The sequence below is a fragment of the Sciurus vulgaris genome (assembly GCF_902686455.1).
Source record: "Sciurus vulgaris genome assembly, chromosome: 1".
Lineage (NCBI taxonomy): Eukaryota > Metazoa > Chordata > Mammalia > Rodentia > Sciuridae > Sciurus > Sciurus vulgaris.
The window spans coordinates 97,853,429-97,879,070 of NC_136461.1; the positions used below are offsets into that span (position 1 = coordinate 97,853,429).

At 40.3% G+C, this 25,642-nt stretch overlaps 1 protein-coding gene across 2 annotated transcripts in view; it reads left to right on the forward strand.

The window, feature by feature from the left end:
* Positions 1 to 4,269: 4,269 nt before the first annotated feature.
* Positions 4,270 to 25,642, forward strand: part of FNDC7 (fibronectin type III domain containing 7) — a gene marked incomplete at its 5' end in the record, with an annotated part of 28,447 nt that continues 7,074 nt past the window's right edge. Inside the window, 10 exons of one of the 2 annotated variants that reach the window (XM_079132774.1) lie at positions 4,270 to 4,332; positions 4,827 to 4,845; positions 10,349 to 10,603; positions 11,672 to 11,932; positions 14,747 to 15,004; positions 16,256 to 16,510; positions 18,626 to 18,883; positions 20,058 to 20,312; positions 21,764 to 22,018; positions 24,506 to 24,766. In XM_079132774.1, the coding sequence (XP_078988900.1) occupies positions 4,270 to 4,332; positions 4,827 to 4,845; positions 10,349 to 10,603; positions 11,672 to 11,932; positions 14,747 to 15,004; positions 16,256 to 16,510; positions 18,626 to 18,883; positions 20,058 to 20,312; positions 21,764 to 22,018; positions 24,506 to 24,766 (2,140 nt within the window). The remainder of the gene's footprint in view (positions 4,333 to 4,826; positions 4,846 to 10,348; positions 10,604 to 11,671; positions 11,933 to 14,746; positions 15,005 to 16,255; positions 16,511 to 18,625; positions 18,884 to 20,057; positions 20,313 to 21,763; positions 22,019 to 24,505; positions 24,767 to 25,642) is intronic. The other variant, XM_079132775.1, reaches the window with a different exon arrangement.

The following is a 25,642-nucleotide window of genomic DNA, read 5'->3' on the forward strand; positions in this document are numbered from 1 at the left end:
ATTCAGTATAATTATTTTGAGATTCATTCATGTGCTTGTGTACATAATAGTGCATTCCTTTTTCTTTTTTGGGGGAGGTGGGTAACAAGGATTGAACTCAGGGGTGCTTAACCACTGAGCAACATCCCAGTCCTATTTTGTATTTCATTTAGAGATAGGGTCTCACTGAGTTGCATATTGTCTTGCTTTTGCTGAGGCTGATTTTGAACTTGAGATTCTCCTGCCTCAGTCTCCCAAGCCACTGGGATTACAGGCGTGCAGCCATCATGCCTGTTTTTTTGTTTTTTTGTTTTTTTTTTTTTTTGTACTGGAGCTTGAACCTAGGGTCCTTTACCACTGAGCTGCATCCAGCCCTTTTTATTTTTTAAGACAAGGTCTCACTGCATTGCTTAGGGTTTTTGCTAAATTGCTGAGGCTGGCCTCGAATTTAGGACCTCCTGCCTCAGCCTCCCAAATTGCTGGGATTACAGGCATGTGCCATCACACCCAGTTCATTCCTTATTTTTTCTGAGAAATATTCCCTTTGTTGATCATTTATCTTGATTGTTGAACATTTGGTTTGGTTTGTTTGTAGTTTGAGATTATTAAAAATACTACCACGATGAATATTCATGGTTTTTCATTTTGTTATTTTTGCTGATTGAATCCAGGGTTTCACACATGCTAGGCAAGTGCTGTACCACTGCTCAGCCTTTTTTTTTTTTTTTTTTTTTTTTTTTTTTTTTTGTGGTGGTGGGGATTGAACCCAGGGCCTTGTGCTTGCAAGGCAAGCACTCTACCGACTGAGCTATCTCCCTAGCTGCTCAGCCCTTTTTATTTTTTTGCTTTTTTGAGTCAGGATTTCACTAAATTGTTCAGGCTAGTCTTGAATTTGTGATCCCCCTGCCTTAGCCTCCTGAGTCACTGACTTTACATGTGTGTACCACACCTGACTCAATTTATCAATTTTTAAAGCGGACCATGCTTTCAGTGTTGCATTTAGGAAATCACCGCTTAACCCAAGGTAACAAACATTTTCTTCTATATTTCCTTCACATTTCATAGTTTTAGTGTTATATTTAGGTTTATGATCCATTTTGATTAATTCTTTTTGAGACAGGGTTTTCCCTATGTTGTCCAGGCTGGCCTCAAACTCGTGGGCTCAAATGATCCTGCTCCAGCCTCCCTAGTAGCTGATACTCCAATATGTACCACCATGCTCAACATGAGTTAATTTTATAATTTGGGGCAATGTATGGATCAAAGTCCATGTTTTATTTTTGTTTTTGTTTTTGTTGCTGGTGATTGAACTCAGGTCCTCAAATATGGTTATCCAATTTTTTCCACCATCATTTGTAGAAATGTATATCTTTCTCCTTTAATTTTTGAGGTTAAACCAAAATAAACTCTCTAGTTTCTCTTGCTCTTTTTTGGGGTTGTGGTACTGGGAATTGAACGCAGGGACACTTTGCCACTGAGCTACATCCCCACCCCTTTTGATTTTTTATTTTAAGACCATGTCTCACTAAGTTGCTTAGAGCCTTGTTAAGTTGCTGAGGCTGGCCTCAAACTTGGAATCCTCCTGACTCAGTCTCTCAAGTCACTGTGATTATAGGCATTTGCCACTGTGCCCAGCTTCACTTGCTTTTTTTAAAAATGAATTTTTAGATGTTGATGGACCTTTGTTTTATTCATTTATTTATTCGTGGTACTGAGAATCAAATCCAGTGCCTCACACATGCGAGCAAGTGCTGTAGCACTGAGTTACAACCCCAGCCCCTTTACTTACTTTTAATTGCCTTAAAAATCAGTAACTTTGGAAGTCACATAGTTGGACTAATAACATAGTATGTTATTAGTCTCCCACTAACTCTGCTGTAGATAACCTCTCTGACATGAGTGTAGGTAATAACAGTTGCCTAGGTTACTCTCCAGGGACATGAGACTGCTTTTGCTGAAAACATCAACACTTCACTTGGGCCTACAGATATCCCATCAGTGACTGACATGAGATGAAAAGGCTTGGCATCTCGGTTTCTATATTGAGTCTGTCTTCTTTGTTGTCTAAACTTTGGGATCAGATTCTACTCAGTTCTGCATGTAGACCTATTGAACATTTGAAAAATATTTTGTCCAACATTATAATACAAGGTTAATTTGACCTTGACTTTGTCTAGCCCCTTTAAGATTAAACAAGCCTCCTAACTACTGTGAACAAAATCACCAGACCATGAAAAGAGTGAAAAGAGGTGTAACCTGAGTTTCTGGAAGGTCATTATTCTGACTCAGAAGAGAGAATATTCTTTCCTTTTGTTACCCTGTCCTTCTCCCTGATTATTCCAATCTTCAATCTGTAACTTCCTCAATCCCTTGAAGTCAGGAACTGTGAACAAAGTTCCTGCACTCCATTCTTAGGCTACTGAATAAAGACTTTCTCCCCAACACTCATCCCTCAGACATTGGTTTTTCCATGGGATGAACCCCCAAACCTGAGTTCTGTAACACGTGACTGACTTTGCCCCTCTGCTGAAAATCAATGTATGGGTAGATTATTGGAGTCTCTGTTCCATTGACCAATTTGTCTGTCTTGATGCCAATACCATCCTGTCTTAATTACTGTAGCTTTATAATATATCTTGAGGTTAGAGAGGATAAATTCAGTCCCTATCAACCTATCTTTGTTGGAAGCAGAGGTCAGACTGATTACTTTTTGATTTCTGTGTGTGTGTGGTGCTGGGGATTGAATTCAGGGCTTGTACATGCTAGGTGAACACTAGCACTGAGCCACACCTCCAATGACTGATGAATTTTAATCCCAGCTCAACAATTTAATACTTATGTGACTTCAGGCAAGTCAGTTGATGATGCTTATTATTTATTTATGTATTAGTATTTTGTTAGAATTAAAAATTACTGTGCTTAGATTTAATACTAATTAGTTTTAAAAAACCTGAACTGAGTTGGGGTTATAGCTCAGTGGTAGAGTGCTTACTTGGCACATGTGAAGGCTGGGTTGGATCCTCAGCACCACATAAAAATAAATGAAATAAAGGTATTGTGTCCATCTACAACTAGGAAATATTTTTTTAAAAAACTGAACTGGGAAGATGTCTTTAGAAACAAAATGTACTAGAATGGCAGCATGGCATTGGAGGTGGAAAAATTTAATATACTCAGCTGGGAACTTCTACTATCTTTTCCAGGACATGTTCCTGCCCTTTCATCTTACCTCTTATTTTATTATTATTATTTTTACAATTTTTGAGACAGGATCTCACTAGGTTGCCAAGTCTGGCCTTGAACTTGAGATCCTTCTTCCCAAGTAGCTGAGATTACAGGCATGGGTCAGCACACCCAGCCCAGCTATTATTTTATTTTATCATTATCATTTATTTATTTATTTATTTTGGTGGTATTAGGGATGCTCTATGACCGAGCTGCATCCCCATCTCTTTGTATTTATTTGTTTTGGTCTCACTATATTATCCTAGGTTACCTTGAATTTGTGATCCTCCTGCCCCAGTCTCCTGAGTCACTGGGATAATAGCTGTGTGCCACCACATCTTATATCTTACATCGTGTACTTTGTAACCAGTTGTTTCTAACAGTGGTACTGATCACTTTGGACTGAAGCAACAGCAAACAGAATAACAAATAAAGGTGAAGAACAAAAAGTAAAACCGGTTAGGATTTCTGAATTTAAAATGATTATTCCAGATCAGCATGGTGGTGCACACCTATAATCCCAGCTACTCCGGAGGCTGAGGAAGGAGAATCACAAATTCGAGGCCAGCATGGGCAATTTTGCAAGACCTAGTCTTAAAATAGAAGAATTAAAAGGGCTGGAGGTGTAGCTTTGTGGTAGAGTGCCTGTGGCCGGGTTCAATCCCCAGTTCAAAATAAAAATAAACTAAAATCAAACGATCATGCCACCATATTAATCATTTTCTGTACAACTTGTAAACTTTTTATTTAGAAAAAAAAATTGGAAGGAAAAGGAGCGCATTCTACATATTACCTTGAAACGAAGGTTACAAAGCTTTTTCAGTCTGCTCGTTGTGGCTTTTTCCAACACTCTTTTTCAGTCTTGGTAATACCTGTCCCTGCCAGTCTCCAACTGTCCCTAGTTACAGGTAAGCTCCACACTGAAGGGGAGGGGCAAATTGCCAGGGTCTGTTCCCAGCATCACAGCCCCACATCCGAGTGCCTTACTACGGTGCTGCCTGCCTGGGGGCCAAAGAAGACCCTGATTCCTCTGTTTTGTACCATGTGAATGCTATGCCCAACAGGATGGCTGGCAGATGGAAGAAATGTTTGTCTTTGATTGGATTCAGTCTCATCTGTCTTAAAGTGGTGAGTTCACCTTCCAAAGACCTGCAGCTATTTAGAGAAAAAAGAGACACATTCATTATCTTTCTCTTTTTCTTTGAAGGACTGGGGGGCTGGGGAAGATAGAAGTTGAAGCACTTAAGGATCATTCCAAGATTGTATATGTTTTTATGTTGGAAATTTAATGTGATACACTAGAAAACAAGATGATCATTTTGTTTTAAGAACAAAGATTTTTGAAAAATCTGTCAGTGACTTCTGACTCAGTTCAATAGGCAGATTCAAAGGAAAAAATGAAGTAGTAACGCGATATGCTCCCAGTCTGGAAATTCTACTCAGGATTGCTTTGTGGTGAGGTTGAGCACTGGGAAGAGTTGCGCAGATAAATACTCATATGGATTAAAAGATTGCTCACATTATGTGTAGAAATGTGGTTAATTTATTCCTGATTTATGTTTTACATTTCCCCAAGTGGTGTTTTTCTTCATGATTCTAATTTTCTAAAATTTCCTTTTCAGGTTATTTCAGCCAAAACAGGTAAAATTTTCTGACATGCAAATTTCCCTCCTCATGTTTGATTTTTATTGGCAGTATTGATTCATGGGCTACCCCGACATATAAAGATTATGCCAGCAAAAATTTCTACGTTTTTTGAGCATTACACTGGGTGCTAACTACTATCTCAGGTGCTGGGGAGACAAGAACTGGTAAGACAAATAAATGGATCAAACTTAAAAGACAAGACCTTATTAGGCATTCTTTTTGATTACTATATACATAAACAGCCATGAGGGGGAAAAAAATATTACAGTGATCATCATTCTAGCCAAAGAAATAAAATCTAAGTTACAATAGTGAAGATCTAACTTATGTAAGTTCATTATTTGTCTTCTGGGAAATTTGAAAAGAAAATTAGAAATGTTGTATTTGATTACATTTTCAAGATCTCCTACTTAATCAAAAGGAACTTTAGACTTCTAAAATTGCATGTTTAAATATAGACAATGGTAACTCAAAACTAAAAAAAAGCTTTCTTGTAAAAAGATTTCATCCAGTTCTTAGGGTGGCCCTTGTCTGTAATTGCAGTGACTTGAAAGACTGAGGCAGGAGCAAGTTCAAGGTCAGTCTGGGCAACTTGGTAAGACCCTGTCTCAAAAATAATAAACAAAATAAAAAGATTCAATCACCATTTTACTTGAATAATTGATCGAAGGCAAAAATAATTTCTCAGGCTGGGGAGATAGCTCAGCTGGTAGAGTGCTTGCCTTGCAAGCACAAGGCCCTGGGTTCGATCCCCAGCCCCCCCCCCCCCAAAAAAAATTCTCTAAAAGCATATCTTGGTTCAGACATTACAGAAATTGAAGTCCCCAGGCTGAACATTTACATTTAGTAGGATCTAGCTTATCTGTAGGAACAATATAACATCAATTATTTCAGCAGTAAACTCTTGTAGTGAGGTCCTCAGCAACTTAGTAAGACCCTATCTCAAAATAAAAAATAAAAAGGGCTTGGAGTGTAGCTCAGTGGTAGAGCACCACTGGATTCACTCCCAGTACCATTAAATAATTATTATGGCCTATTTTGTTATTTTTTACATACCTAATACTTGAGAAACATTTAAGATTGGCTGGGAAGCCAAGGGAAAGACTGGCCACATTTAAAGTGATTTTTTAAAATTTTCTAATTATTTCTTTATTTTGCTTGTGATTAGATCTCACAATATTGCCCAGGCTGGCCTTGAGTTCCTGGTCTCAAGCCATCCTCCTGCCTCTGCCTCCTAAGTAACTGGGACTACAGGCATGTGCCACTGGGCTTAGCTTATATGTGATTTAAAAAAAAAAAAAAAAAAAAAAAAACAATAACTTGTGGATAACAAAATCTAGCTTTGCTGTCTCTTACAAGGTCCCAGCACACCCAGGACATGCTGAGTCCTAAGAATGGGTCCACTTTTAGTCATCAAATATCCACCCTAATCAAGAGAAACAGAGATTCAGACTAAGATATGATGATGCCATTAATTGATTCATTCTGGCTTTTCAATTGATGGAATGTGTTTGATTTGTTCTATATGAAAAGCTTCATCTTGGGTATGTGAGTTCTGATTTCCTTTGGGCTCTGGGATCAGCTGTTTATGTGTGTCTGGGACCTCTGGGCTAATTTAAATTTCTGAGTTGGTAAAATGCACAGATGATAAGAATCAAAGGGTTTCATTTCTGACTGATCAGAGTGGTTAGATGCACATCTAGGGATTAGGGTTTTCTCTTTCATCAATCCAGTAAGTAGGTTAAACATAAAAGCAAGAAAGAGTATAGAACTGCTGCTACTTTATGGAGCCCAACAGCTGTCACTCAAGTCTCTCAGTCACACCATTTAGAATGTGGAAAGGGTTGGGGAGTAGAACTCTCATAATTTCTATCAGCCTTCGCCAGACTTTAATAATAAGAATAATATGAACTTTTCCTCAATCACGTGGAAAGTACTCTAAAAATGGCAGCTTCAGGACTATAGCCCTGAGCTGGGTTGAAGGTATGACCCAGGGGTAGAGCCCTTGCCTAGCTTGTGCCAGATCCTGGGTTCTATCATGCATTCTAGAAATCTAAGTCTCCAGAATGGAAATTTGTGTTTAGTGGGATTTAGATGATCTGTTGAACAATATAATATCAACTATATCAGCAATAAATTCTCAGAGTGATTCAACATAAATTAGAACAATTTTTACTATTTTGTCTACACCATAGAAAAGGAAGTAGAATTAAGATGATTGTAAAAAATTGATACAGGTATATAGCTGAGTCATAAAATTTTACAGAGTCCATGCATATGCAGCAAGTTTTTAAGAAATATTACCTCCTGCTATTTAGATTATATAAGCAATGAACTCTGGGACTATAAGCATGTGACACTTTGCTCAGCTTATAAGTGATTTTTTAAAATATCTGGTCTTTGGGTAACAAAAGTTAGCTTTCCTATCTCTTACAGAAAAAAAAAAAAGAAAGAAAGAAAGAAAAGAAAAAGACTAGACCTATTCAACTAGAATGATCCCAAAGACCTCAATCATTCTGCCAAACAAATGTCCCCAAAGGCTGGTCCCACCTCTCATCTTGCCACACCAGGGCTGGGCAGTCAGACTTATTCACTCTACAGCTGATGGTCCCTTCACTTGCTCCTTACATCAGTCCCACCAGCCACTGACACACTTGAGTTCTCCCACTCAGATTGCTCTGCTCACTCAGGAGTCCTCCCCACACACCCTCAAGGAACCTTGTACACTGCTTTTTGTCTTTTGCAGGGGTACATGGTTCAGAGGTTTTGATCTGCTTTCATGGACAGTGCTGCTCAGAGCCTGCTGAGAGCCAACTATAAAACAAGCAACCTGTATTCAGCCTTTGCCTGTCCTAGGCTCCCTAGAATCTCACTGTCTCTGGCACCCTCCCTGTGTGTCAGTGTCAAGGTCTGGCTTTTCCAAACCCATCGCAACATCCCTAATCTTTTTTCATTTTGAGACAGAGTCTCCCTAAGTCGCTGAGGGTCTCACTCTATTGCAGAGGCTGGCCTCAAACTTGTGATCCTCCTGCCTCTACTTCCCAAGTCACAGGATTACAGGTGTACTCAACTGAACCCAGTTCTTAACTCAATTTAACAGGGCAAGTTGTCTAGCGTCCTCAGACCCCACAAGAGTCTGTGACATGCTAACCTTCTAGATCCACTCTATGAATTCACTGTCAGGCCTCCTATGTCTGACCCTGGTTTGATTATCATTTTCCCAGGAAATGAGTTCATTCCAGTGGGCAAAACTGGCTACCATAAGAGAGAAGATAAACTATGGGGACAGGGGCAACAGGAATTGAGAGACACCAGAAAATTAGAGAAAAGGAGGCATAGACCACAGGAAGAATGACTGGAGAAGCAGAAGAGGGATGTGGTACGGAGTTGAGTGAAAGGGGGATCCCCTAATGGGGCTTTCTACTTCTCAGGGGTGGGAGGAGACATAGGCTCCTCCTACAGAATCAGCTTCCACTGGTAAATGGCTATGAGGTCTCCATCTTCCCTCAGCATATTTATCTGTCATGATTTTCTTTCAATGGCAGAAGAGACAGCCCTGGGTGATGTTCCAGGAATGTCTGGCCAGTGCACAGTGGAGACTTTGTTCGTTTTCAGCATGGTTATTTCTGAGATGCTGCCAAAACCAACTCTCTGGGTCATTGGTAAAGAAAGAAAGGTTGTCTGTATCATGCACATAGAGGTTTGGTTGGAGGGAAGGGGGAAGAGTTGATACTGGCTATCACTTGTCTGTATTTATTCTTTCTTTCTCCTTGCCCTATAGTTTACTTGTTTGTATTTGTTTGTTTTGCCATTTAGTTTTGAATTTGGCATATTGTGATTTTGTACATCAAATGGAGTACATTAAACATAAAAGGCCAAGAGCCAACTTCAAATTTAAAACTTAGCTATGACTAGGTATAATGGTACACCCCTGTAATCCCAGCAACACAGGAAGCTGAGGCAAGTTAGAGCCTAGTCTGAACCACATAGTGGGACCCTGTCCCAAAAAAAAAAAAAAAAAAAAATGAAGAAGGAAGGGGTTGGGGGGTCAGTGGTCACTCAGTAGTAGAGTGCCCCTGGGTTCCACCTCCAATACCACAATTAATTAATTGTTAACCCCCAGTTATGTTCATTTGACCTTTATTTCCACTTGGATCTCCTACATCCAGAATATTTTTGTGTCTGTGGATTTGGTTAAGTGGTAATATGATTACTGTTCTATGTCTTCTATCCTGTACCCAAAATATAGGAATGCCTTGTGTAAGCTCAGGATGCATGCATTTACATCCCCAGGTAAAACCATGGCCAGGCCCACAGGAGAGACCACAGCATTATATTTTTATGCTGAGACAGATGTTTTTGTTTTTCTTAAATCAATTTTATTTATTTGTTTGTTTTATGTGGTGCTAAGGATTGAACTCAGTGCCTCATGTAAGTTAGGCAAGCACTCTACCAATGAGCCACAACCCCAGCCCAAGACAGATGTTTTGATAGAGAAAAGGAGAATAAAGTTTCTTATTTTATGTAGATGAATTTTAAAATGGTTATACTCCTCTATTAAGAACATACTGTGAAGTAATAATGGCAAATTCAATTCTCCCTCCTTCCTCTGTTAGAATGAATACCATTAGGGAGATGTACAAAGTGCCTGAGTGACCAGAGCCACCAGGGAGCTAGAGATGGAGGTGGTTCCAGCTGGAAGCAGTGGAGCCAATTTTGGGACAGGGAGGGAACATCAATGGCAAAAGCATCCTGGGAAATTCAAAGGGCCAAACTACAGTGGAATCATCTGGAATAAAGCCCCTCCATGTTCTCTTCTTTTCAGAGCTGTATGCACAATCACTTCCCACGCTCGTTTAACTTATTTGAAAGTTCACAAAGTAGCCAGGTGCCATGACACATGTCTGTAATCCCAGTGACTTAGGAGGCTGAAGCAGGAGGATTGCAAGTTTGAGGCCAGTCTCATCAATTTAGCCAGACCCTAAGAAATTTAGAGAGACCTCTCTCAAAATAACAAAATAAAAGGGGCTTGGGTTGTAGTTCAGTGGTAAAGTGCTCCTGGGTTCAATCCCCAGTACAAACATAAAATAAAAAATAAGTACTATTGGGGGTGGAGGGCAGACCTCTGAAATTCTGTCCCTGAATGAAAGGTTTGAACTTTGACTCTTTTCTGGAAAACAACCAGACCTTTCTTTCTCTGTGTCTTATCTTGATCAGGAAAATGAGGGCAAAGCTTATGTATAAAGGATGGCATGAGGGCTGGGGTTGTGGCTCAGTGGTGGAGAGCTTTCCTAGCATGTGTGAGGCACTGAATTTGATTCTCAGCATCACATATAAGTAAATGAATAAAATAAAGGTCCATCAACAACTAAAACCTATATAAAAATAATTTTAAAAAAGGATGGCATGAGGATGATTCAGTTTGAAGAAGAAAATGATGAAAGAAACAATCCTTCCAGATAGCCTGGCTAATGTACAACTTCAAAATCTCTTTCAGCTCCTGAAATACCCACTATTGATCAAGCATATTCAAAAATCAGCAACAGTATCACTGTGGAATGGGCTACAGTGCCAGGGGCCACCAGTTACCTGCTCACAGCTGAAGATGGGGATACAGTCATCGAAACCATGGTGACCAATTCCCCAGGCACCGTGACAGGCCTGAAGGCTGCAACCTTGTACCAAATCACCATCAGATCCATCAGTGCTGCTGGCAGAAGCCAGGCATCACTTCCAAAGCAGGCAAAAACAGGTAGTTGATGCTTATCCTCTGTGACCTGGACCAATTACAATGATGCTACAAACGCACAATGCAGTTTGGTGTGACATGAATGTCACAATTCAGGGACCAGAAGTGAAAATCACCAAATGACGTTTTCTGGCAACTCAGATATCTGTGGAGAAGGTGGTATTTAAATGCCTCATGTTTTGCTTTGAACATAAAACCCTTTTCTAGGCTTCTTTAAATGTATCCCTGCTTTTACATATCTGAAAAGGGGATTTCTGTTTTTAACCATACTGAATGAAGAATACATACGAGGCAAAGAGAGATCAGTAGAGGAAAGAGATCAGGGGATGGGAGGAGGGATAGGTGGGGGGATGTGCCAGGAGGTAATGTTGGCCAATTTATATTGTTATGGTGTATGCATGTACGAATATGTAACAAGTCCCATCATTATGTACAACTATAATGCACCAATAAAAAAAAGAATATATAGAAGGGTTTCTCTCACACTTTGACCACATGGTATACACGTTAACAAATAAAAACATTTGGAGTTTATCATCAGCATTACTTAAACTGATTTGATAAAATTGTACCTAGACATATTTCTAAAAAGTTATATGCACATTAAAATAGTACGAACTCTCATTTTAATCAGTGATTTATATTATGATTACAGGGCTATTTTGTCTAATTTCTGATCAACTTCCAGCTGAAAGTGGTATCTAATATTTAGAGTTTCCCTATTTCCCTGCCACATCACTTACGATTAATACACACTTAAATAGTGATTATTTAAGGGAACTCTGCAATTAATAACTTTATAAAGCAAATAATTATTTTATAATATGAAAATCAATAATCAACTTGACCTTACTCCTAAATAATTTGAATTATCTTCTGTTGAATTTTATAACCAAATGCAGTTTTTCAAAATATTTTTATTAGTTGTTGATGGACTTCTTTTTTAAGTTATTTGTATGCAGTGCTGAGAATTGAACCCAGTGCCTCACACATGCTGGGCAAGTGCTCTATCACTGAACCACAATCCCAGCCCCACAAATGCAGTTTTTGATTTTGCTTTTATCTTTTTAGTGTTGGCTGCACCAATTCTGGAAGTAAGCTCTCCAAGTCCAGACTCTATCCTTGTGCAATGGGAAGCTGTATACATGGCAATTGGATTTTCTGTGTCCATTATGCAAGCCAATGGCTTGGGTAGAATTTGGAAGGAAAATACTACAAATACCTCCTTGACCTTCAGCAGTCTAGATGCCGGGACTCTCTACACCATAAAAGCCTATGCATGGAACGCCAATGGAATCCCTGGGGATGACTCCACCTGCAATCAGAGAACAAGTAAGGACTTCTCAGCTCAGCCTCAAACAATCCCATTTTTGATTAATGAGGGGGGCTTTGCATTGCAGCCATCAAAAGCAATGTTAAGTGATAAGTACAGAGCAGCTGGCAGCAGCTGTTTAAATTTATTATGAAGTTATTTATAGTGCCTTGACTATTCCTCCTTGGCAGTTTAAATGCTTACTGCATGGATAAAGAAACGCTGCAGAGAATACAGGGAGCCTGGCACCTCCCCCTCTGAAATCCAACTTAGTGGTTGAATATGCATTCAATATCACAGGAGATGATTCTTGTTAGGTTTACCAATCACCCCTTGTCTCTTTCTGAGTTAAGACCAATAGTCTAAACAAAAAGAATTGGGCCAAACAGGAATTCATTTATTCAACAGACATTCAGTGAGAGCGTGCCAGCATCAGGGCAGAGATACAGCAGCAAACAAGACAAGAGTTCCTGCTTTCCTGGTGCTTTATGCTGTTTTGGAAGCCAGTGTTTTAGATGTGTTTTCTAAAGGCCTCCGCCTAGCCCTGGGCTGCCACCCACTTCCCACCACCTCTCCTCCAGTTGTAGGCAGAGATGCTGCATTGCAGGGTGCGGGGTACATTCTCTCACCATCCCCACCCCAGGGACACTTGGCTGGGAGAATATGCAGCTTAAAACTCCAAATCCAAACTGAGCTGCTGGGGTGAGCCAGAAGAATGAGAGGGCGTGAGGGAGGAAGCAGGAGAGAGGGAGATAGAATATGACAGTTTTCCTCTCTTGAGTAAGCTATCTGCTGGCAATGTGACCTAAATAGATGCCAGACTCTTACCAACCAGATTAACAAGATTAACTGTTATATCCCCTGGGGGAGGACCAAGGAAAGATTAGGAAGAAACCAGCCAGAAATGTTCTCTTTAGTTTTTGGAGGGGAATGGAAACCCTATGGTCTATGGGCCAAGACAGAAATGTTGAGAGAAGAATTTGCCTTGTATACTGCTTCTCCAGGAGAAACTGTAGCAAGTAGCCCCAAGGTTATTTGTGATGGGCTTGATGAGTCAGAATATTTGTGACAGTCTCCTGGGTCTTTTCCTAGGTTGGCTGGTTTGCTTGCTTCCTTCCTCCCTGCACCCACCTCCACACCCTGCCCCCTCTGCACCACCTACCCTCATCTTCCCACAAACATTTCTTGAGGGCTCACTCTGCTAGGCAGAACTTAGTTGATGGGAATACGACATCAAATAAAGCACAATCCCACTCAAAGATCTGATTGTATCTAAAGATGCATAAATCCACAGTCACTGTTCTGTGTAACAAGTGCTTTGATATAGGTGCACAGACACAGTGCGGCACAGGAGGGAGCATCAGTATCAGATTGGGGGACTGAGACAGTCATCTAGTTTCTTGAAGCCTTCTCCTTTACTTGTTTCCCCATGTTTTGAAAAGTCTTAGAGGGTTTGAATTTAGCCTCTGTATTAGATTGCTAGGACTGCTGTCACCAAGGGCCACAGACCAGATGGCTTAAATAACAGAAATTGATTGTTTCATGGTTGTGGAAGCAAAGTTTGAAATCTAGGTGTTTGGTAGAGTTGGTTCCCTATTTTTTTTTTTTTTTTTTTTTTTTTTTAAATCAGGAATTGAATCCAGGGGTGCTTAACCACTGAGCAACATCCCTTGTCATTTTTAATTTTTATTTTGAGACAAGTTTTCACTAAGTTGCTTAAGGCCTCACTGTGTTGCTGAGGCTGGTTTTGAACACGCGATCCTCCTGCCTCAGCCTCCCAAGCTGCTGGGATTACAGGTGTGTGCCACCACACCTGGCTGGGCTGTGCCCCCATTTATGATCTCATTTTATTCTTTAATCGTTTGTGGGTTTTGTTTGTTTTTGAAGTACTGGTGATTGAACGTAGGGCCTCCCACATGCTTGACAGGTACTCTATCTCTGAGCTACATCCTGAGCCTCCTTTTCCCCCCATATTTTTTATTGGTGCATTATAATTGTACATAGTGGTGGGAATCATTGTTACATATTTGTATATGCACACATTATAACAATATAATTTGGCCAAAGTCATTCCCCAGTATTTCCCCTTTTCTTCTTCCCCCTCCCTCTGGTCCCTTTCCTCTACTCTGCGGTCTCCCTTCAATTTCCATGAGATCCCCTGCCACCTTTTTTTCCTACTCTAGCTTCCACATATGAAAGAACACAAAAAATCCTTGATTTTCTGAGTTTGGCTTATTTTGCATAACATAATGTTCTCAAATTCCATCCATTTTTCTGCAAAATGACTTAATTTCTTTCTTCTTTATGACTGAATAAAACTCCATTTTGCATATATGAATCACATTTTCTTTATCCATTCATACACTGATGAATACCTAGGCCATCCCCTTTTTAAATTTTGTTCTGACAGGGTTTTGATAAGTTGCTCAGGCTGGTCTGGAACTTGAGAGCCTCCTGCCTCAGTCTCTCAAGTAGCTGGAATTACAGGCCTGTGCCACCATGCCTGGCCACTTGTTAAATAGTACATTCATACATGTGTGCATGCACACAAGTATATTTTTTTAGCATCTGTATAGACACCGATCTTATATCCATTTTGTAGATGTGAAAAAAATTAACAAATAGATGAAATAATATGGCCAGGGTCACATAGAAATTATGAATTTGCATAGTTAATGGCAGATGTGTTGCCAGTTCCTAAATCTCAATTTTATGCTTTGAACACTTGTATTTATACAATGATTGGTCTATCTTAGCCACTGAGCTCCTTAATATTGTTAGGCTACATCTCATTTGGTGGTTGTAAAAGTCTTAATTGTTTCTTAAAAACGTAGGTCCTCGTGCCCCTGCCAACATCCAAGTCTCTTTTGATAGTGGGGCTCTGAAGGCATTTGTGTCATGGACACCGACAGAAGGAGCCTTCAACTACACTGTGATGGCTCTGAGTAGCTCTTCTGAGCGGAGCTGCAGTACAACTTTCAGTTCCTGCAGCATCTCTTCCCTCCAGTGTGGAACGGAGTACCTGATTTCAGTTTTAGCAAGTAATGATGCTGGATCTAGCAAGTCCTCTTCAGCAGTGACCCTGAAAACAGGTATGCAAACAAGAGTGAAAACCCTGCAGGGTTGGCAAGTCAAAGTCCCTGACAATATTTCAGAACACTCTGGAAGCAGTCAAAACCAAAGCCTGGTCCAAATGAAAGCATTGAGTTGGACATCCTGATGAGTTTGAATAACACGAATAGGGAAATCAGGTTTTATGAATTGTGAAAAAGCACTGCTTTAAATATTTGGAGGCCTGGCTTCTATTCCAGATCTTCCATTAGTTAGTTTTTTCATTATTTATTTTATTTTATTTTTGAGATAGGATCTTGCTGTATAGCTCAGGCTGACCTTGAATCCTTAGGCTCAAGTGATCATCCTATCTCAGCTTCTTGTCTTCTTTTTCATTTTTAAAGTTATGAAGATTCTAAAATCCATTTGGGGGGTTGTTTGTTTATTTGGTGCTGGAGATAACCCAGGAACGCTTTGCCACTGAGCTTTATCATCCCTTTTTATTTTTATTTTGAGACTTTTGAGATAGGAGCTTGTTAAATTGCATAAGGCCTCAATAAGTTGCTCAGGCTGTCCTCAAACTTGCAATCCTCCTGCCCCAGCATCCCAAATCCCTGGGATTATAGGCATGTGCCACTGTGCCGGGCCTGATGGGGTTATACACACAGCTCTAACTGTGCAGTACAGATTACTGTCTCTTCTTGCCATCAAATGTGATGAGAGAGACTTGGTGGGAGATTTTTTTTTTTTCTTTTGGTACCAGGGATTAAACACAGAGGCACTCAACCACTGAGCCACGTCCCAGCCTTTTTTATATTTTATTTTGAGAAAGGGTCTCCCTAAATTGCTTAGGACCTTGCTAAACTGCTGAGTCTGGCTTTGACCTTACGACCTTCTGTCTCAGTCTCCCAAGGTGGGAGATATTTTTTAAGATGAAGGTAGGATATTTCTAGTTCTGAATCCAAGTAGCTGGATTATAGGCCTGTGTCACCAAGTTCAGCAAAACCCCCGTATTTTAAAATGACTACCAAACCCTGGCAGCCCATCATTTCTCTCATATAATTAGAGAATGTAGATAGGTCTTCGTGGTTTGCTGCAGTGCTTTGGGCCCTATAGCATAGACTTTGGTTCTCTAAAGAAAATCTTCTAACATTTCTAGTACACCAGATTCAGTCTATTAAAAAACTCATAGTTGCCGATTTGGGTTGTCTGGAAATCTTGGATAACTGCAAAGATGCAAAGAAAATCTCCTGCAATAGTCTTACAATTGGTTATTATTGATTATTTCTTAGTGGCTTGTGCACCTGGAAGGGTGATGATCCAAGAAGATCCCCCTGGGCACCTGTCTGTGGCTTGGTCCAATGTAGATCTGGGTGATTACTATGTGGCTTTTGTGAAGAGCGATGATGGCTGGGAAGTACACTGCAATACATCCACCACCCAGTGCAGCTTCTTATCTGAGTGTGGCTTCACTTACTTTATAAGTGTTTTTGCCTATAATAAGGCAGGGCAGAGTCCTTTGGGTGATGTATTCAATTACACAACAGGTAAGTTGTATTTGATGCTTGTAAAGGGAGTGTGAGTTCATTAAACTCAGCGGCAGAGTAGATCACCTCTTGTACTTACCAACTTGCCACCTGGGAATCATTCTAGGACCAGGAATACAAAGTGAATATCTCGTCTCAATCTTTCCAGACTAGGAAAATTTGGCTTTGTGAACTCAAGCTTTACAGAAATGCAAGGTTAGCTAGGTGTAGCAGCTCATGCCTATAATCGCCGAGACTTGGGAGGCTGAGTGAGGAAGATGGAAAGTTCTAGGCCAAACTTGCCTGGGCAACTTAGTGAGATCCTGAAAAGAATGTAACTCAAACCTGCTCTGAAAAGTTGCATCTTCCGCAAAGATCTACTTGGGGTTCAGGCCTGGATGCTGAAGAGGGTGCAGTCTCTCCATTTCAGGAGTTTACTCTGTTCCTAGGACCAGAGAGAGATGCAATGGCCAAGATGCTACATGGTGTGGAGGGCTTTGAAGTAGAACGCCTGGATTTTAAGTTCTAACTGGAACATGTCAAGGGATGATGATGTCTATCTTGCTACTTCCTTAGTATCCTTCACTAAAAGTGGGTCAAATAATAATAACAAAAATAGAAAAAGGTCCTTTGTAAGTGAGGAAGCAGAATGCAAATATTTTCATGAACATGGTTATTACCATGTGAGGCTTGGAACTTATATTGGTCAGAGATTATGTTTTATTTATCTGTCACTAGTGCTTCTCATAGTGTGATCAGCATATGGGAGATGCTCAGTTTTTGGAGAATGAATGGAGTGAAATAGAATTAATTAACTATATTTACAAATAAAAATATTCTGATTATATAAAATATTTGCTTGGATTATAGTAAGTTTTACCAGTTTGAAAGATCCAAATAATTAGTGCTTTTGGAATTTGGAGTAAGTGGCTATCAGTAAGGTTTCAAGAACACAGGAGAGATTTCCAAAGGGAGTGGCCTTGAGCTGGAGCTTAGAATGGATGGAATGTAGGTAGGGCAAGAACTTCTCAGAGAAACCCCAAGCTGAGTTAGATATTTGTTAGGAGGGCTCTTCTAATACAATCACCAGCTTTATCTGGTTTAGTGTCTGGAAAGAGTGACAGCCTTTGAGAAGTTAGGCTAAGTATGACTTTGTCAGCCAGAAGAGGGGAAAGGCTTTCTCACAGGGGGTTCACAGTCTTCAAGACATACATTAGTGAGAGCACAGACAGGTGGAGAGTTGAAAAGTCTGATATATATATGTGGAGGGAACATCTGAATATTATAACTTGTTATGACCTTGAATGTTATGCTGAGGATGTATCCTTCATGTAGTGAGAGTAAGGCCAACGTTGGACCTGAACGCGTAAGAGAATATTGTTATTATTATTATTATTAATTAATTTTTTGGTACCAGGAATTGAACCCAGTGGTGCTCAACCACTGAGCTACCTTCCCCAGACCTTTTTATTTTTATTTTGAGACAGGGTCTCACTAAGTTGCTTAGGGCCTTGCTAAATTGCTGAGGCTGGCCTCGAACTTGTGATCCTCCTGGCCTCAGCCTTCTGATTGCTGGGATTAAAGGTATGTACCATTATGCCTGGCCATATAACTGATTTTTTGAACACACACACAAAAAAATGAATCATTTTTCTCTCTTGAATTACAGAACCAATAACAATATTGAACACTGATTGAGTAGTGAAGGAGATTATATTCTTGACCAAGAATAGGAGAAGTGGAAGATAAACTTCTCATCTCTTAGGGGTTAGGAGTTACAGGGTAAATGAAACAAGGGAGAGGAATACTCATGTCTTTTATTATGAGGTTAGAGGTTGTCCAGTGGTCACCCTGGCAGCCAGCTTAGATGATTCAACCGGTTTCAGCCAGCCCAGCTGAAGAGGAATTTCTGGCCTTGTATAAGAAAGATTAGGGCATGGTAAAAATTCAGTTAGGTCACCCAGACAAAACCGGACCAGAGTTGGGTAGGTAACAAACATACCTGTAGGAAGTTATTGCAGTAGCATAGGAGAATGGTGACAGAGCCTGTGGCCATGGGGAGGTCTGGCCTCAAGGACCCCCTCTGGTGGCATTGCTCCTGCAGTGACCTCATTCCTTCTGGGCTCCTGCTTTCAGCTCCCTGTTGTCCTAGTGACATTAACCCAGTGCTGGTGTCCAGTGAGAGAGTAGAGGTTGTCTGGTCTCCTGTTCGTGGTGCCGAACTCTACGAAACCAAGGCTGTGGCTGGGTCCAATGTGGTAGAGTGCAACGACACGGCCCCTGCTTGCACTCTCTCAGCTCTGGAGTGTGACACCACATACAGCGTCACAGTATATTCCCTCAGTGAAGTCCGGGGTATCAACACATCCTGCCGTTCACGCTTTATCACCACAGGTATGGTACAGCTATGCTTTTACCCACCAATGTCCAATTCACCCTCTGTGTGCCGCAGGACAGACTCTCAGCAAGACCTGAAAGAAGGTTCCCACTAACCACTGTTTGTAGGGACCAGTAGAGCTCCTGCTGTGTTAAGGAGAGACAGAAGAGAAAGTGAAGGAGGAAAGTAGGGGAAAGGTGAACAAAAGGGAAACCACGAGGAGAGATGGTTGTGCCACTGACTCACTCAGCCATTCAGTTCCTTCTGCCTTCAAGGGACCTGCCTGTACACAGGCTCATGGGGCACACGTGTTTGTCTTACTTTTCTTTTCAGAATTAAAAATGCTCTTAAACCTTTTCCAGTTGATTCTACCCTATAAGAACCCAATACCTTATGTCAGTGTCAACAGTTTTCCACACAAAGACTCTATGAATTTGGCCTATATGCATGATATTGTTGAAAACTATGATGGTGATGATGTTGGTGTGTGTGTGTGTGTGTGGTGCTGGGGATTGAACCCTGGGGTGCTCTACCACTGAGCTATATCCCTAGTTCTTTTTATTCTTTATTTTGAGTCTCATTAAGTTGCTGAGGCTGGTCTTGAACTTGGGATCCTCAGCCTGTCAAATCACTGGGATTACAGTGTGTGCTGTGCCCAGCCTATGTTAATTTTACTTTGGGGGGGGGGGATTATTTTTTTTTTTTTTTCCAGTACCAGGGATTGAACCCAGAGGCACTTAACCACTGAGCAACATCCCCAGCCCTCTTTATATTGTATCTTGAGACAGGGTCTCATTAAGTTGCTTAGGGCCTTGCTAAATTGCTGAGGCTGGTCTTGAACTTTTGATCCTCCTGCCTCAACCTGATCCTCCTGCCTCAATCTCCAGAGCCACTGGGATTACAAGCGTGCTCCACCATGCCTGGCAAAAATGCATTTTAGACTAAATAACACATGTATTCCCCTTTCCCCAATAGGAGGGCTGAAACCCAGGGGTGCTCTACCACTGAGTTACATCTCTAGCTCTTTTTATTTTTTATTTTGAGACCAAGTTTTTGAGGCTGACCTTAAATCTGTGGTTCTTCTGACTCAGCCTCCCAAATCAATGGGATTATAAACCTGCACCACCGCACCCAGCACATATGTGATACTTTTGACCTAAACTGTTTCAATTAATAATTTAAAATCTCTAGGTCCTTGCAGTCCTGAAATAATAAATATTTCCAAGGATGCCTTCTCCACGATTCATGTGCACTGGCGATCCACCAACAATGATGCCACTTACACAGTGACTGCCCAGGGGGAGAAGGGACTGTATCAGTGCAGCAGCACAGGAGAGTCCTGTACCATGGGGGGCCTGCCCTGTGGCTCAGTGTTCTCTGTCACTGCTGTGGCCGAAACACAGGCAGGATGGAGCCTGCCCAGCTACAGCATGCCCCTGGAAACAGGTATGTAGCAAACACCAGACCAAACACTGACTTTGGGAGGTCCTTAGGACATGTTTTAAGATATGGACTTTATTTGTTCTACCCTAAGTGTGATATAAATACAGTACACTCAGAACCCTTTCAAAGAGTCCCAGTCTTAAAAAATCAAACTTTCAGCATTTTATATGCACTGTAAAAATCTCATCAAAAGACTCTAGTATCATCTTACATTGGCATCAAAGGAGCAATGCATTGACTACAAAAACATTTATTAGAATTTATATTCTCTCTGGGTACAATCTGTCAAAACAGCTAACAAGTAACTGTATGAACTGATTTATTATTTGTCTCTTTGGTTCACCTCTTTCATGTTCTTCTCTAAAAAATGCTTTCTGATTTTCAGTTTCCTAATCTGAGGGGGATAATAGCCTTACGTGGTAGTGTGTATTAAATTTACTAAAGGTGCAAAGCACTTAGCATATGATCTGATCATAGTAAGAGTTCCATAAAAGGAAAGTGCTGTTGCTGAGCCTGGAATCCCAGCAACTCAGGAGGCACAGGCAGGAGGATCACAAGTTCAAGGTTAGCCTCAGTAACTTAGTGAGACCCCATATCAAAATAAAAAATAAAAAGGGCTGAGGATGTAACTCAGTAGTAAAGTGCCCCTGGGTTCTGTCCCCAGTACAAAAGAAGAACGAAAGAAAAGAAAAATGCTATTTCTTTATAGCATTGTATGAATGAATATTTGGCAAGTTCTTTAAAATCTTTGCACATTATTTTCTCTTATACATAACAGATGACATTTTTGGACTATAAAAGTTGAAACATCTAAAAAAATAAAGCAGCAGAACAGGGAAAATGGCCAAATACACAAGAAGTTTCTGTAACCTATATAAAGGATCCCTGAAAAATTGAGATGGCCATGGTATCTTAGGAGGCTAGGAAATCAAGTTTTTTGTTTGTTTGTTTGTTTGTTTGTTGGTGCTAGGGATCAAATCATAGGTAAGTGCTCTACCACTGAACCATAACCCCCGTGTAGGAAATCAAGTTTTTATATCAGTGATGTACTAAGAAAAGTTCAAGAAAGGAAAATACATTTTCTTGCAAATGCTATAAGATGTTTTATTGGGAGAAGAGATGAATGCATCCATTGCTTTGCAGTTTGCGACTAGAATTGTTCAAGTTAGGGAACAACAAAGGATTTCATTTTTATTGTGAAAGAAAAAATTAGGGAAAGCTTCACACTAATCACAGCCTGTTAGTGCCCTGCATTCTTGGGGAAAGTACTATATAGAGTTGATGTTACAAGATGTATCAGAAGGCATGAACGCAAGGAAAAATTTGATTAACAATAGTAAGATTGAGAAATGTAGGATATTGAGCGAAATGCCAAGTACCATTATTAGTTGTTTTTCACAAACAATCTTCAGTGAAAATAAAACCCTGATTCTTTTTCTCTTTCCCCACTTAAGTGCCATGCTGTCCAACTGGCATGACAGTAACTCAGGTCACCCAATCAGTAATCAATGTGAGCTGGACTATTGGGATGGCAGCCCAAACCTATGTGACAGTTCTGGAATCACACATTGGACAGTCTAAGTGTCACACACATCAAAGTCACTGCCTCCTGGGATGTATCACATGTGGCATCAACTACACAGTAGCATTAAAAGCAATTAGTGCCACTGGGTTGACTGCAGACTGTGCCTACCAAAGTTATTCCTCTAGTAAGTGAATTCTTTTTTTCTTTTAAATTTTACAATTTATATAAATTGATGGTGCTCAGCAAGATAAAATAGACATGTGTCCATGTTGCACTAATGATTCATTTGCTATGCTAATTACTCAGTGTCTAATGAAGTTTCCAGTGGTATTCATTATTGTAATAGAGAGGGGATATTTTTGTACAAGAACTATGCTTATAGCAGCAGTTTACATTTTGTAAATTTCTGGGGGAAATAAAATAAGAATCTCTTATTGACTGGGATTAATCTGAGTTTCTCTTCCCATTCTGCCTCTTTTCTTTATTCTGAATGACCATAGATATCAATCAAACACCACAGTATCAGTAAGGACTCAGCTCTTCCAAGGCCAGGCACAACCCTTTCTTCTCATTTAAAAAGATGCTGCCTCTCCACCCAGTTTGCATTGTAAATTCAGATTACTTTCTAAAATGTTTACAGTTTCCCCTTGACCTCAGAGCTTCAGATGCTTCTGAGGCTTCTGTGAGTACTTGGTGAATTGCTTCTTCTGCTGACAATCTTCAGGTACATGTTTTTTTTTTTTTTTTTTTTTTTCCCCGCTGCTGGGGATTGAACCCAGGGCCTTGTGCTTGCCTTGCAACTGAGCTATATCCCCAGCCCCAGGTACATATTTTCTGAAAGGATGACATATTTTTATATGACACCAAGACTTGCAGCAGAAGGTAACTCAGGATGGCAGGATGGCAGTTTTCAGAAAGCAGTAGATCATACATTCTATTTGGTTTGCATTATTTTCTTCTTATAATTATGCTCCCACCTCTCTCTCTTCTAAACCTCCCTAGCTCCTCCCATGATTTCTTATTTCAACAGACTAAGAGAGCAAAGACATCTGTCTACTGACAGTTTTGTTCCTTATCTTCATAAAGACCAAACCAGCAGGGAATAACAAGGGGAAGTAAAAGTAGTGCTGGTCTAACAAATAAGATTTCTAATCCACTAAAGTGGCTGCTTGGAGGAAGAACTGTTTGAAAACTCCTGAGGATGTCTCCCAGGCCTGAGGAGAAAGAGTACAATGACAATTAGTTATGTCTGCCTGGGCATGCAATAGGAAGGTTGAAATGTAATTTTGGTATCCCAGAGATAGTAGAAAAGGTCTTCAGCAGGGAGTCTAAATTAAACATGGTTTCTGATAAGCTGTGTTGGTCTTATCTTCAATGCCTGCCTCCTCATTGGTAAGAAAAAATAGAAATTAGCCAGGTACAATGGCACATGCCTGTAATCCTAGCTGCTCAAGCGACTGAGGCAGAAAGATCATGAATTAAAAGCCAGCCTCAGCATCTTAGAAAGACCCTGTCTCAAAGTGAAAAATAAAAAGGGCTGGGGATGTGGCTCAGTGGTTAAGAGCCCCTGGGTTCAATCCCTGGTACCAAAAAAAAAAAAAAAAAAGGAATTAATAATATTTTTCTAGCTTATCCCTCAAAGTTGTTTTGAGAATCAAATCATAAAATAAAAGCATGTGCAGTAGGCTTCAATTTATGTAAGCTGGATTATACTTTATTTTGACCCTTCCATTAATTTTACTAATTCCATTAATTAGTTTTGGGAATATGACCCATCGCTTATTTCACACCTGAGAAAAATCCTTTAGAAGAATAAATCAAATGAGACTGATTATCTGTAACAATTTTCACAAAATACACAATAGCATCTTTTTTGGGGGGTGGCAAGGGATATTGGGTATTGAACTCAGGGGCACTCAACCACTGAGTCACATCCCAGCCCTATTTTATATTTTATTTAGAGACAGGGTCTCACTGAGTTGCTTAGCACCTTGCTTTTGTTGAGGCTGACTTTGAACTCACAATCCTTCTGCCTCAGCCTCCCGAGCTGCTGGGATTACAGGTGTGCGCCACCATACCCAGCACAATAGCATCTTTAGTTATTGAGGACTACCATCTGGTGCATCTAATATGTGTTCTACTCAAGAATTTTAGGAAAAGATCCAAAAAGTACCTAACCAGCTTAGCATGGATGAAATATGGATCAGCCAACCTGGCCACAAGCCTGTCATGTAAGGGGCCGCTCCTAAGGTATCATGCTACTCAGTTCAGCAAAATGGTGCTTTTCAATTAGAGATGAATGCAATGAATTATATTTAAACTTCATCCCATTTAAATCAAATGACACTGGGACATGAAGGGACCTTGATAGGATTCCGTGCATCTAACTCAGTTTGAATCATGTACAATACAGTATATCTCTGCCAAGGGTGGAACTTCTTGAATCACCATTGTTAAATATTGAAAATTCACACCCCATACCACCCTTACACACAGATTTCTGATCATGTGGCTCAGCATGGGAAGAACTTAAACATCCCTTCAGTTCTTGCTCTGTTCTAGTCAGTAATTAATCATATCATTTTGAATAGTTTCCTTGCATTTTTTCCTCTGCAGTAATAAAGGCCATGTTTGTGTGTAATAAGTGACTTCATTTGATTTTATCCTGCAGATGCCTGCTGCCCTTTGGGGGTGAAATTATATAGACTGGGGCCTAATGGCATCCGGATCTACTGGCAAGCCTCTAGGGGTTCTGCCAACTACAGCACTGACCTCTATGGCTCCAAAGGCATTTTCACGTGCACCCCAAGTGCTGGCTTGAGTTTCTGTGATGTTACTGAAATACCCTGTGGAGATGTATATACTGTGATGGTCTCACCAGTTGCTGAAACAGGACTGAAGCTTACTTTTTGCCCCCAAAAAATATATTCAGGTAAAGCAAGTTATGACCCCTTATTTAAGACTAACCCTCAGGTATGGGACTGTAGCTCAGTGGCGCAGTGCTTGCCTAACACTTGTGAAGCACTGGGTTCCATCCTTAGCAGCACATAAAAATAAACAAATACAATAAAAGCATGCTGTTCATCTACAACTACAAACAAAACAAACTAACCCTCCACTCAGATCTGTGAATTATTTGGTATGTATGAAATTTCTACACCCTTCAAGGGACCCCTAAGCATCTTTGGAATTGTGATGTCTTATTATTTATTATTGAATTTGAAGTGCTCTTCTTTTCTCAGTTCCTCTCTTACCCTTCAGAAAAAAGAACAGATGCTTACTGCTTAAATAATAAATAAAATTTAAAAAGATTCAAGATTAGGGGATATAATTGTAACACAGTCTTAGAGATAAAGCTAGATACCCTAGTATGCTGAAAGTTAAGAAATTTAAACTTTTATTTGCACAGACTGAGAATCATGACTGAGGGAAATTTTGAAGATCAGAAAAAATGAATTTATAAGTCATAAACTAGGTTTAGATATATGAGTGGGCAGACAGTCTGATCACAAAACATGGCTGTCAGGGATGCCATCGTTTTTATCAGCATTGGCAGAAAAATATTACAAGTCTCTGACTCTGTGTTCCAACATGCTCGGCTACCGTGCCCAGGACACAGTCATGTATTTTTCCTATATTTCTAGAAGAAAAGAAAAGAAATGATGAAGCCCCAGTTTTCACAGGCAAAAACAAGAAGAGGAATAAATGGTTCCCAACCTTTACTGATACCCAGAGTTCAAAATTTCCAATTAAAAGTAGGCGACAAGAAGTCTGAGGTGGCTCCTGGTGACGGAACAAGGCCAGCGCC